The sequence below is a fragment of the Accipiter gentilis genome, chromosome 9, assembly GCF_929443795.1.
Source record: "Accipiter gentilis chromosome 9, bAccGen1.1, whole genome shotgun sequence".
Classification (NCBI taxonomy): Eukaryota; Metazoa; Chordata; class Aves; order Accipitriformes; family Accipitridae; genus Astur; species Astur gentilis.
This window is the reverse complement of record NC_064888.1, coordinates 3,640,273-3,654,633: the sequence shown is the minus strand read 5'-3', so window position 1 is coordinate 3,654,633 and position 14,361 is coordinate 3,640,273. Positions and strand designations below refer to the sequence as shown.

The 14,361-nt window shown below is 44.0% G+C and overlaps 1 protein-coding gene across 1 annotated transcript; it reads right to left on the bottom strand.

Annotated features, from left to right (window-relative positions):
• Positions 1–489: 489 nt before the first annotated feature.
• On the bottom strand, positions 490–14,354 carry LOC126042877 (nucleolar RNA helicase 2-like). The gene is made up of 16 exons (XM_049810610.1): positions 14,317–14,354; positions 13,592–14,096; positions 13,095–13,370; positions 11,623–11,698; positions 10,413–10,591; positions 9,100–9,217; positions 8,243–8,428; positions 6,698–6,843; positions 6,292–6,441; positions 5,582–5,743; positions 4,896–5,015; positions 4,380–4,453; positions 3,086–3,245; positions 2,120–2,254; positions 1,249–1,293; positions 490–747 (listed from the first exon to the last, which is right to left on the bottom strand). Exons 1-16 carry the CDS (start codon positions 14,352–14,354, stop codon positions 553–555), a joined length of 2,565 nt encoding a protein of 854 aa, XP_049666567.1. The 3' UTR covers positions 490–552.
• Between the last annotated feature and the right edge of the window lie 7 nt (positions 14,355–14,361).

Sequence of the window (14,361 nt, the reverse complement as noted above, 5' to 3'; positions counted from 1 at the left end):
GCGTCCCCACGCTCCCCTCTCTCCTGCCGTTTCAAATTCTTGATGTTTTTCCCCCACAGCCTCTGGGACGGGGCGGAGGGCAAACGGTACCAAGCATGGAGAATCAGCAGGCAGCAGCCCAACGGCCACCAGAGCCCCGGCTCCCCTGGGACGCTCTCGAGGAAGAGAGCCGAGGGGCTCGATCTCAAATTTTTCTGAAAAAAAATTTTTTTTAGAACCAGATTTTTTAATGCAAGGGCTGCTGAACAGGCAAGGTGCGGTAACCGTCCATGTTTGGAAGAGTGTTGTTCCCCCACAGTGCTGAGTTTCCAGTGAAACACTCGTCCCTCCAAGACACGTATGGAGTTCAGTTTGATGGCAGGAAAATGGCTGCAGCTGATTTGATGGGCAAAAAGAAGAATCTTCCAAAAAAACCAAGTCATTTCAGCAAATGTGGTTCTTAGCCATCCTCAAAGACAGGCTGCTTTATCAAGGAATAAAGACAAAGAGCAACGTCTAACAGGCTTTTACTTTTTGATAAAAATCACCTCAGTCCCATATCTGTACCAGAGGTTAATCAAGTGACCTGTTAAAATCATGTCCCCGGTTTCCATTCTTAAACCAGTTGTTTCTCTTGAACCCGCCGTCACCTTGCCTCCCATTTCCGAACCTGGAGAACCCTCGTCCTGCCTCCTGGGGGTACTCTTCCAGCTCAGGCAATTCTTTTGCCACCGACAGCTGCCAGCGCCTGGTGTCCCTCCACTGTTCCTGAAACAAGACCAACGTGACGAGACTTTATGTGCCTGCAGGTGCGTCCAAGGTACCCTACATCATTAAAAGCAATGTTGAATGCAAAGGCATTTCCAGACAAATCCCACCCATGCCAAAATAGGTCAGCAGATCCCTCTTGGGAAGCAACTCACGGTCCTGTGACAAAGGATAAACGATCACAGAGGGACAAGAGGGAGTGAAGTAGCCAGAAAACTGGTTAACTCTCAAATACACTGGAGAGGTCAAAGCCCAGAGTAGCCATAGAAAACAGGATTTTGTTTAATAAAATCAGGTAATACTGAAACGAGAAAGAGGCATGCCAGGATATTTTCTAACAACTGTGCTGTGCTCTTTCTAGTGACACTGTTCTCTACGCAACTTCCTTACTAAAACACAAACTTCATCCTCCCAAACCACCCTACATTCAACCCTATCTATGGCAATCACCCAATTTCAAATTGCCAGGTTCCAAAGGCAGTTCTGGCTACAAAAACATACCTGTATGTTACTCAGTTCGCCAGCAGGGATATCAAAGCACACCCCCTATAACAGAATAAAAAGAGGCATTTGTTTTCCAAAGATATATCCAAGAACAGAAATACACAACTCCAGACAGGCAGCACCTGCAACCACTCACACACACTAAGTATAGAAACCAGAAATGGCAGAAAGCATGGTCTTTTGGTGAAAGCTTTTTATAAGCTGAAGGAAAAAAGCAGTTAAAACACAAAAGCTCAAAACAAAATGAATACTCAAATGCTCTGTGCTGACAGTAGCATTGCCTGCAATCAGCCTGCCTGTTTAAAAGACAGGTGTCATCTGGCACCACAAGCTCTCTGAGAACACACTTGCACAGAATACAAGTGTCAGACAAGTCAAGAGCCAGGCTGACAGTCAGGTGAATGCTCTACTGCTCAGGTCAGGCAGTCAGTCACTGCCCTGCTCTACATCTGTCTTTTCAATGCAGTGGTACACAGTGTTAGCACAAGTTTACAATGAAAGAATAAAAGTCACAGCAACCACTCCCACTATATACATATTTCTGATGCTTTTTTCTTTCTTTTTTTTTTTACGAGAGAATTTCTGCATTATCATTTAGGAGCAATGTCTCCATTCAAATAAGTGTCTTCTAAAACACTCAACTAGCTTCAATGGTTGGGGTTTTTTTAATAGTGTATACATAAACAGCACTTTCAGGGGGCCTCCTAACAGGTTACCATTTTCTGAGAAATTAGATTGAGTAGGGATAGAGTGAGGTATCAACAATTCTATACTGGTACTTCAGAACTCCTGCCTCAATCAACGCAAAAACTGGCCCTATGTGCACACACACACAACACCCTCCTTCACCAAGGTTGGGCCATCTTACCATCTTCCCCTTGAGGAAACGCATTCCGGACACTTTGTTATCGACTTCCTCACCAAGCTGTTCTTTTAGTCCTCGCCAGGCATAGCCCATGGTACGCATTTCTATTGAACACGTTAACACCATCGTCACAAAGCCCTTCAGGAAACAGAGAAAAACGTTTACAATGCTGAACTTGGCTGGACAGCCTGTAACTCACTAACTAATGACTATGCAATAACTTGTTAATGTAACATAGTATTTAATCCTAAGAAATCAGCTTCCCAAAAATGAAGCAACTAAAAGTCTCCTAAGAAGCTGAAGGCATCCATCTAACCTAGGATTGCCCATCAATACAAAGGCCAACACCATTTCTGTCTTTTTAGCCAGAAGCAGAGACAAATGTATTCAATACATAAAGTTACCACTAGAAAACAGGTTAAAAAAAATCCAAACTGATACAAGAAGCACAGTCCAGTCACATGCTATTTCCAAAACTCTGTCACCACACAATGAACTGGGCCAAGTTCTCCCTAAATGCATCAGAAAAAGGAAGGGCTGTACTTTTCTTCTGTCAAGATCTCTTTGAAAACAGGTAATCACTGCTAGACTTACTTGAAATATTACAGAAATGTAAAGGCTTCCTGGGAAGGGAAAATTACAATAGCATGAACCACTATATTAGCTTGTAAAATGTCATTAGTTAAACTCTCTTAGATCATCAAAGTCTTCTGTCACTTAGATCTCTGGAGAAATTCTTTTAACTCTCACAATAAGAGAACTTACTGACTGATTTAGAGTTTCTCTGGTTTCCTGCAGAGTGCCAGTAAGAGCTGATTTCAGTTAAGGAACGAGCAACAAACCAGGAGCTGGGGATAACAACTATTCAAAAATCCTACTGAAAGAGCCCAAGAAGAAAATGCTACACTTGGACTGGATGCAAGTGATTTATTAATCTATTCTAGTTAATACAGGTATAACGTTACTTACTGCAGTGGAGTTGAGTAAGGAGCGCTGCTGTATGTAAGATGCCCCAGAAATATGGGCTAGAGCTGCAGCCAGAGCAGCAACTGCACCTTTTTCGTCTATAAGCTCTTGAGCAGATTTTCTGAAGTAGTCTACTGCAGAAGGAGGAATGGCCTCCAACAACCTACATGGTGACAACAAAAGTTTAAGAGATCAGCAAAGGTCAGGGTGAAGTGCAGTCATGTTTAAGACATAGGCTTCAGACAGCTTTCAAGATTAAGGAATTATCTCCAAAAGCCCTGGCTATCATGTCTATGCTTAACTACCACTCATTTAACTCAACACCTTCAGGATGCTGAATACCCACACCTTATCTGTTCCATTAAGCTAAGCCTCTTGAAAGACACGTTCAAAACCGAGGATGTACAACGTGGCATGTTTGAAAGCATTGATAAAAACATCAAGGGAAGGCTCTAAAATATCAGCATTCTTAAGGCCACACCCAAGAATCCACAAAAAACGTGTCGCCAGGAAACCCAAGAATCCTTCACTTTTACTTGACAAGGAAGAGAAGCAAACCACTACAATGCCACTGCTGGGCTGGGGCAAGGCACCTCTTGCTCTCAGTGCAAGCTGATTAAATTGGTTATTTCTTGGAAAGGCAGTGAAAAGAAGCTGGGAAACTGAGAACAGCTGCTTCTCTAATGTTATTGTTGGTACACCAGCACTTCCCACCATTATTCAGTACGCAGGGAACCCAACACCATGCCCATCATCTCCTTTACACTGGTCAAATCCTCACTAATTATAATCTCCTCTGTCAATGCATTTCCACCAATGGGCAGCAAATGTAAACAGAGCCGCATGGAATAAAAAACACAACCCTTGAGAATAAAACGATACAAGGAAACACAGGACAGGCCTACAATACCCACAGTACTGCAGAGTAACTTCTCATTATACTAAGTATTACTCTTTACACACTGCTACTGTATCATCCGAGTGGACAAAATCAGTTTCCCCGCATGACAGCAATTCCCCCTTCTGCTATTGATTTCTGATGATATAAAAAAAGGCTAATTTTTGCAAGAATTTAGAGAACATTATGTTCTATTAAAAGGTCTGTGTTAAAGCACGTAGAAGTTTATTGATATCAGCTGATGAAAACAAGTCAGTGCCTACATGCAAACCAGCTGACTTTTACAACATAGGCAAAGACATGCTCACACACAAGTCTGATCCCTTAAAGCTTTGCATTAACAGCATTGCTGTTGGCAAGATCTCTAGACACCTTTTAAGAACAGGCAAATAAACTTACTTTTTGGCATCATTACTTGAAGCTTTAATTACCTCTGTAGCAGAGGGAACACCTATACGCTTAAATGTAATCCCCTGAAATCAAGAAAACAGATTACAGTTAAAGTTGTTTTCAGCACTCTACAACACGACCCTACCTAAGTCACATTACTGTGACCCCTAGTCACTCCCTGTTTAGAACATCTGAGTTCCTGGCTTTGTTAATCTGGAACTACTTTACATCAATTTACATGCAGATTGTAAAGGCATGGTCTCCTTCATGCATTTCAGTCACAATCTGCTGGCTGGCAGCGGCAGAATACTGCCAACATGGGGAAACTCATGAGACATTAGAACAGGTTGATACAAAAGCATTTACTAATGCTTACCAAATAGCAACATTTTAGTCCTACTGGACTATGGGACATGAGTCTCACACTGGACTCATAAGCAGCACATGGTTACGAAGTCTAAGAGTGGCAGAGCCTTTTTAGGAGATGAGTAATTCCATTAAGCAGAGGTCTGAGGTACAACTCACCGCTTTGTGCTCAACTTGTTTCAGAAGATCTTCTTCTCTTCTCTGAAATAAACAAATGCAGATCCCGGTCCGGCCGGCTCGACCCGTACGTCCAGAACGATGGATATAGGAATCAACATCCTTCAGAAATTCAGATTAACAAGACAAAACCTTATGTCATTTAAACTGTTGACATTTGTACGAGAGAAAAAATGCAAGCTAAATTCTAAGCCAGAAGCCTAAGGAGTGATACATTATGTCTCTACACCCAAACTCATAACTACACACAAACCACTTGGGTTTGTGCATGCTACCCTGCCCAAGGTACGCTGCCTCAGGTTTAAAAAACACTATTGACATAAGGGGTTTTTTTAAATAAAAAGCTTCACTGCAGTTTCAAAAGAAGAAAAAGGCAGCAGGGGTGTTTTAGAATTATTAAGAAACTCAGCAATGTTCAGAAGGGATTCAGAAATGCTGAAACAACGTCAAAAGCTATCTTACGACTTTCCAGAGTAACCAAAACCATCACTTTTACTTTAATCATAGCTCAAAATGTAAATGCTTTATTATGAAATTCTAGGCCAGCATTTACAAAAAATCCACTTCATCTGTGAATCAGAACATAACTCTGGTGAAACAGAGAAATAACCCACTATTCTGTCACAAAAAAAACAAATTACAATTTTAGTTTCCCCTAAATGACTTACTTTTGGTGGTGAACACTGTATAACAAGGTCAACCTCAGGAATATCCAAACCACGGGCAGCTACATTTGTTGCAATCAGAACTTCAAACACACCATTTCTAAAGCCTTTTAATGTAATTTCTCTCTGTTTCTGTGGAATGTCACCATGCAATGACTGGGCATCCTGTCAGTGAAACAAACCATTAACATGTCATTTAATATGGGAGTCTAGGCTGCAGTATCTAAAGACATTTAATTACAAAACCCTGCTCAATATATCACCTGAGTTCTGAACAAACTATTAAATGACCTTCCAAGGGCAACAAGGCATTCCATTCTACTGTTATTAGTTGGATTTTCCTGAATACTGACTGTTCAAACAATAAATGCCATTAAGAGATGGGAATCCAAAAAGCACACTAACGTGAGATGGAATATGTGCACTACACTAGCTCCTGTTTATTAGCATTATTATTATCTCCTGGTTATTCAGCATAAGCTACATATTTTCCATTGATCCTGTCCTGTATGGTTTCAAAGCCAAGGAATAAATTCATAACCACAGCCAAGAGGGTATTTTAACTGCAAAGCTCTACTTTTAAAAACAGCTTTCCTAAGTCTTAAAACCATCCACAGAAACAACTTCATCCACACAGCCGCAACCTCTTATTTATTTCAGGGCATTCAACCCCGAATATCTGTAACTGCTGCTCTCCGTTCAGACCCCAGTACCTGTTTCAGTGAAGCATTCATAGCTAGTTCATTTGCTTCCTTTTTGGTCTCACAAAAGACAATGGTCCGCCCATGGCTGCCACTGTAGACTTGAATGATATCCCCAAGAACTCCTGCTCTTTGAGATGAACGACACTGTATAGCCAAGTGCTGTTTGGGAAAGAAACATGATAAGCATCTATGTTAAATCTAAGCCACGCACAGGACAGACAAAATGAGTGCAGAAAGAATTTTTTTTTTTAACTTGCAAACTACTTCCCCCATATGAAAGCTTTGCTTAAAAAATTTGTGTGTCAATCATGTGACAAGTGATTCCATACTCCCATTTGTAAAGTCAATGCCGAACCCATTTCATCCAGGCTACACGCTCTCAGGACCTGCACTGCTCTGCAGCAGAATCACTCACTTCCACAGTTGTGGCAGTCCTTTGAGTCTTCTTTCCAATCAGGTCAATCTGTTCATATTCATCTTTCATGTATTTTTTTGCTACATCATACACCCATCGTGGACAAGTTGCAGAAAACAGCAGTGTCTGGGGGTTGTTCTCAGAACCTGGAAGGAAAGGCCACTGATTTCAGTCATCACAACACACTCTGACACTTGAGAACTGATGAAAAAGCAACAGATTTGCTCTCAAATTGAGGTTTATGTGTGCAGTAAGTCAGCTACAAGAAGAAAACTTAGAAGCAATTAAACATTTTTAATAACCTTTAGACACCAAAGGCAAAATTACAGTAATTTTAACTGGACCAAACTGAATCAACCCTTCGCTCTGCCTGAGAAGAAATGCAAGACACATTTCTAGATCATCTGCTAAAAATGGTGTAGACCGTGCCTGAAGTCCTCCCACATACCTGAAAGAACTCTCGTCTCAATCCCTTCTTGCCTGGTATTCCAATACTAACTAGCTGTGAACAGTATGGCTATGTGCAAAGGAAAAAGGCAGGCTAAAAAAGACACTCTGAACACCGGGGGAAGAGTTACATAACAAGATAGATTACCCCAGGTAAGAACAGTTTAAAAACCAGTATCTTGAAAAAGTTTAACCTACCTTCATTGCTGCACACAATCAGACAAAGAAACACACATTGCAAAAGGACGCTTATTATTCCCTACAATTTATTTTCCAGTTATGAATAAAACTTGTAAGATTGAAGACTTATGACAGCTCTTCCAAAACCTACATAGATTTCCTTTTTTAGCAGATTATCTGTACTTTTTGGCTGTCAGGACAAAGACCAACTCTGCAGAAACGGGGAGAATGTAGCAGTCAAGTGAAAATGACAGTGCCTGTACTGGGTCAAACCTAAGATCCATGAAGCTCATGTGCTCTCTCCAACAGTAGTCAAGTCTAGTTAACAAAGATGTGAAGAAACTCTGCCAGTAACCACCTTTCTGGGGCTTCCAGAACCAGAATTGATAACCTTCCTTTTAGTAATCCTTGATATTTCTACTTCCAGTATTTCAAGTCACTTTTCAAAACTTTTGGCATTAGTACAATGTGGCAAGGAACTTCACATTATTAAAATAACCTCCTTCTGCTCTGTACCTGCTACCCGGTGGCTTTGATGAATGCCCACTACATCAGAAAAGAGCAAATATTCCCTAGTTGTCAACTTTGTGTGATGACAAGCATACAGACATGCCATAACCCTAACTCTACACTGAGTCACTGCTCTCAGGATGAAGAACACTAGGGCTTAGGGAGTTGGATTGGGTTTGTTGCTTTTTTGCTTCCCCCCCCCCTCCTTCCAGAGATGCCATTCCAGCCCTCCAGCCAACTGTCACCTTGCTTTGAACCTTTTCCAATTCTGCCTTACACTTTTCTCTGAGGTCCAATACTAGCATCACACAAAGGATTCAAGTTGGAGGTGCACCAGCAGTTTTCAAAGTAGCATAACTGTGTTTTCTGCATTGTCCCCAATTCCTCTCCTTTTTTATGAGAATTTACCTTTTTTATAAGCAAATCCTAAGATTTCTTCCACTTGTTCAGCAAAGCCCATGTCTAACATGTGATCAACTTCATCCAAAACAACATGCTTCACATTGGAAAGTTCCAGCTTGCTATTCTGAATGTGGTCTTTGATCCGTCCAGGAGTTCCCACTAGAATATCAATGCCACTTTTAAGGAGATCAACTGGAAGAAAAGACAGAAAAACAAGGACAGTGTCAGAATGCTAGGACACAACAAGGTAAAAAGCTACCAGTAGACAGCAACACTTTAATTTTAGAACCAAAAAGCTACTGCCCTTCATTTTAATCTCTGAATAAAGCACTACATCCAGTCCAGGTAACAAACAAATAAGCTTAATGGTGGTCCAAGTTGCTGTGTCAAGAATACCGGCTAAACCACAAGCAAAGTTACAGTAAGATACGCCAACTTCCAAGCAGCAATCAGCTCGCATTAGAAATCTCCAGAGCTTTATTAGATAAAAACACTTTAGTTTTTCCACTGAATTTTTTTTCACAGCTACCTCTGGAGACAGAGCCACACGCACATACACAGTTCTCTCTTTTCCTTGGACGGTCATCTAGTCCCAGTATAAGTCCACATAAAAACCACACAAACATGCAGTAAAGAAGAAACTCAAAGGACTCATCGCTTCATAGACCTACAACCATTCTTTTACATAAATATTTCTTGGAACTAAAATAACTCAACCCAGGCTGTATGCTTCCTTTGAAAGCAATGTCACAGTTCCCTAATGAAGTGAAACTCCAAGGGGGGAAAAAAGCCAGTTTTATTCAAGGAATACATTTGGATAAAGTCAACTCCAACCCAGTAATAATTCCTTAGCATTTACTTACGCTGTTCTTTATACGGAGTTCCTCCATAAAAACAAGCCACCGACAGTTTCCTGGTGAGACTCTTGAAGTCTCTGGCTACCTGAGTGGCCAGTTCCCTAGTTGGAACAAGAACCAGCACCTGGAGGGAGTGAAAAGAGACAAAAATGCAGATGCGCTTAGGAGAGGGTGCTAGGAGAAAAGTGTTTATTTCACGTTCAACAGCTTGTACTCCCATTCTTATCCTACACTTGTTGCAGAGGTGCCCACAGCTCCCCACCATCCCAGCAATATTTCCTGCCACCGGGAGCCTGCACAACACAGCCTCATAGCCAGAAAGAGGAAACAAGGCAAAGCATTACAAGACTAGCTGAGATGTAGGACAGCAATAATCTTTTTCTTAGGTTACTGCCACATAAAATAGACACTTCAGTAACATTACCAAGGACAACAAAGCTGCAGTTCAGCATTAAAGCACAGGAACAGTTCAATTTGCAGTAGTAAGATCTTAAAAGATACATAGCATGACACACTCTAGCCATATATCCTCCTTTTCCACCTACCTGCCTTCTTCCAGTATCTATCCTTCTCCCCCCTCTATTTTCTTTAAGAATGAAACGATAAAAGAAAGAGCTGAATTCTCTAGAAATCTTTCAAACAATACGATTTTCAAACTTACATTGCCTTTAAAGTTAATAAAATAGAAGGATGAAGTAGGCAACAAATTTGCAGACTTTAACAGTTTTTAAGTCCAATGATAAATATATACACTTCATTTGCATGGGAATATGGTATCCAGTCACAGGTATCTGGTTACCAATTCCATCTCATGCTTAAGTAGAAATGTAAACAATACTTGCATCCATTAAGTTGTCTCCGGACATAAGGAGAGAAAAAAGAGAAAAAAAAACAACCAACCAAAAAACCAAAAGCCTTCAGTTATTGCCATGGAATTTATAGTGAGAAACAACCTCAGTGAATGGAGACAAGTCCAGCTGACTCAACCACTACCTCAGAAGAGGCAGGGGATTGAACCCCAAAGCTGCACACTAACTTCCTGAGGACAGCAATCTGGAAGTCCACTAGTTACTACTGCAGTGCCTTGACCATTCTCCCAAATGCAGTCACAAGGAACCCTAAACATGAAATGTGTTACCACTGTGATGCTGCAAAATCTGTCACACTGTAGCTCCTGATCTGAGGAAAGTGTCCAGTATTACAAACACCAAAACAGGAGAAAGAAGTCCCAAACAAAAGTCCCCAAAGCCATTACAAAATCACTTTTGAAAACTGCCATATTCTAAGGTTTTGGTGTTAACCCTTAAGTGGTAAGTTACTTTTGGTGCACGGCCTCTTTTCCCATCTTGTGAGACACTCTGAAGTTTCTCAGTCAGTGGAAGAGCAAAAGAAAAGGTTTTCCCAGTTCCTGTTCGAGCTTGAGCAATTAGGTCTTTGCCATCATATATGGGCTGAAAAGTCTTCACTTGCACAGGGAACAGGTATTTTACGCCTCGAGCTGTAAGATAATCCAAAGAGGCTTCATTAGAAGGTGAACAAACAATTAGAAGCCCTCATACGTAAGTAGCCTGAATATGTAGGGCACAACATGCCAAATCCTGTACACAACAGGAGATGCAACTCAGAAGAAAACAACGTATCTTTGTTTTCATTCCTACTTTAGATCAAAAGGTATTCCCCACTGCCAAACACACAGCTGAGTATCCACACAGTATCCACAATGAAATATAGACTTCTTTGTGATGTCTAGCATAAGACAACAGGAGAAGAATTAAAAAAAAAAAAAACAAAACCGCACAACATGCTTTTTCTGATACAGCCCAAGATTTTGTGGTAGCTTGATTTTGAAGGTCAGGAGGAGGTGAGGGTCTTTGTTTCACAACATTCTAAAACTTCAGAGAGATTTTGCACAGTAGAAGTGAAACAATCCACCCAAGAGAAACTTCCAAGCGAGGAAAATGTAAAGGAAGAGGGAGAATTTTGTCTGAGGAACAAGAATCACACAGCTTCCCAACACAGAGGACAAGAATTCTACAGTGATTATTTCCTCAACAAAACTAATCAAGTCGAGAAGAGATATGAAAATGCCCAAAAGTATGAGAATAATCATAGACAATCTGTTCACAGGAGCCAAATAGTCTTCACATATAAAACATCATTACACTTATTTAAGAAGTGATACTGTAGACAGCAGATATGGGAATTGAAGTAAAGATACACAGTAAACAAAATGATGCTAACAAGAAGAGAAACCCTGTCTCTGGAATGTGTATCTAGGAATAACCACACCATTGAAGAATAAACTCACCTTAATGCCCTTGAAACTGAACAGAACAGAAACTTTGTTCCTACTAACAAAAGTAGATTCTTTGAATCTACAGTGACTGCTCATGTGCGTATTCTTACCACACAATAAATATAAGACGATTTAGGACAATTTACCCTGGGTTTCTGTCTCTGCTTATAGGGGTAACAGACTGCAATTCCAGACAAACATTTACAGAAATTTCTTTTACCACATTAACTAACCTTTGAGAAGGTTGATGGTGTTTTGGGAGAGAGGAAAATTGGAGAAGGCGCCTTCTTTTGCTTCTTCTGTCAGCTCCTAACAGGGTAAAAGAAAAAAAAGAAAAAAAAAAAATTAGCCCTAAGAGATGAGCAAATAACACATGCTACATAGGCACACAAGAAAAAGAAAACCCTTGTGATGCAGGTACTTCACAAACAAAAACATCATCACAGCATAAAGTGGGCAACTTGAATCCAGCCACTCTGTATTAGAAGACAAGACACACTGACAAAGGCCACACCACTCAGCGTGGCAGAATTCCTACAAGCAAATCCTGGTTTTACATCAGTCGTGAGTAAAGACTTCCTGCCAAGGGTCTTCGTGCTCTTGTTACCTGCAACAACTTGTTCAAAACCACAACTGCTGCTATCTCATCCTTAATTCAGATATACCTGCACCACCTTTTAAGACCCATGGCAAACAAAACGAAACAACTGCCCCTTCCGTGTGACCTTACTGCATCACGCACATATGCTCGGCAAGTCAGGAAAGGGAAACTATTTGTTAAAAAGCTTAACTGGAGTCCACTGAAATCATTAGAAACTGTTTTTCAGAGCAAAACATATTTGGTGTCACAATTCACTGTGCGAAGCAGGAATTTCCCTCTAAATCGCACCTACCTGGTACACCATGCAAAAAGCTTAACTTTGCACACCAGTAGATACTTACTGAAAACTCACAATCTAGCTTCTACTTCAAAGATCTAAGAGATCGCATCATTAGACCCAACGCACAAAAAGTACTCTCTTGATTCACATTCCCACCTTAAACACAAGAGAGAAAACTACCTACAGAAGGCCCTATACAGGGGAAGACAAGCCACAGGGCCCTCTCGGACGTACGTACGAGGCCAAGGGTGAAACCTGAACAGGGAAAACTCCAGAAACGGGAATTAATGAGGATAACTGCGACCTTCCCTTACAAGCCACCTTGCCAAATACTTCTTCAAAGGGCCTGCCAGCAGAGAAAGGGCCGTCACCGCACACAGCGGTGCACATTTCTGGGACGGTGACTGCCTGCGCAGCAGAGAGAAACCCTTGCGCCGCTGGACACAAAACGAATTGCTACATGAAGATGAAGGAAACCGCTTCCTGCTAGCTAGCCTCCTCCACCGCACGATAAGCCACTCCAAACGGCTTGGCATTTACCACAAAGGGGAAAGCACAAGGAGAGACAGCTATCACGTGTAGCACTCCACTCACCCGCCCGCAGCTCAGGTGGAAACAGGCGTGATGCTGGGCACTCCCTGACGCCCAGGAGCCGGCGCCATAAATTTAAGGGGAACAGCGGCAAACGCTGCCTACGACAGCGGCCTAACGCTCCCGCAGCCCTCACACGCCATCTCCACACAGCACCCAGAACGCGTCATTAAGCCCAGTCATTATCAGCGGGATTTTAATTAAGCAAGACAACGGCTGTGGAGCGTTACTACCTCTGCGTCGCTGTCCTGCTCTCCAGCGGTCGCGTCGTCACCAGACGTGCTCTGGGCTGCCAGGGACGTCGCATCGTCGCTTACCGCGGAGGAAGGTTTCACCGTAGGCTCGGAGCCGTTGCTCTTCTCCTTGACTTTTTTGGTCTTCTTGGGCAGGGGGGGCTCAAGTTCACCGTCGCCCAGCTCGCTCTCCTCGGGCTGGGCCTGCTCGCCCTCAGCCTTACCGCGCCGCTTCAGCTTCTCCCGCCGCTTCAGCTTCTTCTCCTGGGGCTCCTCCTGCCGAGGGAGAGCAGGCGTCACACGGAGGAACCATCTCCCTCGCCCGCCCCCTCAGACAACGCGCTGTTATTCGGCTGTAACGCCTGAAGCCCCGAACCCGGACACCTCCCTCCCCCTCCCCGTCCCCGTCCCCCCCCCGCCTCAGCCCGCGGCGGGTCCGGGCCTTACAAAATGGCCGCCCCCGCGCCGGCACGTGGCTGACGGCCGCCCGCTCCCACCTTGACTTTCCTCCTGCGGCCGCGGCGGAGGGACTCGGCGCCCGCCGGCGCCTGCGGTTCGGCGGGGCTGACGGCGGGACCGGCGGCGGGCATGGCGGTCGGCTGTTCCCCGGGAAGGTCTACGGCGGCGCCGCCGCCGCCGCCACCCGTCTCGTAGCGGCTGCCCCACGATCCGCGCCCCGCCCCGGCGCGCAGGAAGTGAGGCGCGGCGCCGGGGGCGGCCGGCGGGCGGACCGGCCGGCGGGGCAGCACCGCCGCCGCCACCAGCAACAGCGGGCCCGCTCCGGCGCCGGACAGCCAGCCCAGCCGCCGCCGATCGCTGACCGGGGCCGCTGCCACCCGGGCCACGGGGAAACCCAGCCGCGCAGCGCGGCCCCACGCACCCCCCATGCGGCCGCCTGCGTCCCCGGCCCGGCCCGGTCCGGGCCCGCCCCTTCCGCCGGCGCTGCCCGGCCGGTCCCTTCCGCCGGCTTCCCCCGGGCCGCCGGGCCCGGTCCCCGGCTTGCTGCACCGGCAAAGCAGTCCTCACCCTCTGTAGTAACGCATGGAAACGCCTCCCCGATCGTAGAAACAAAAAACGTGCTCCGAGCGCGGATACTCAAAACGCTGCTGCTCGCCTTTGGCACCTTTGAAAACCTTGTCACAGAATGTGGACTGGTAAAATAATATTTTATTTTTCTGGAAAAATGTACAGGGTTGGCCAGCAGTTAAGATCTATATATTACACAGTGAGGCAGGCTACAGTTCTGAATGCGACAGCCATATTCCGG

Bases quoted from the DNA above. Each gene is read 5' to 3' on its own strand.
- LOC126042877 (XM_049810610.1), bottom strand. From the start codon at position 14,354: ATGGCTGTCGCATTCAGAACTGTAGCCTGCCTCACTGT. The intron at 10,592-11,622 runs GTTAGTTAATGT...ATTATCTTACAG, and splicing joins CACCATCAACCTTCTCAAAG to CTCGAGGCGTAAAATACCTG. The intron at 6,442-6,697 runs GTGAGTGATTCT...TTTCCCAAACAG, and splicing joins GGACTGCCACAACTGTGGAA to CACTTGGCTATACAGTGTCG.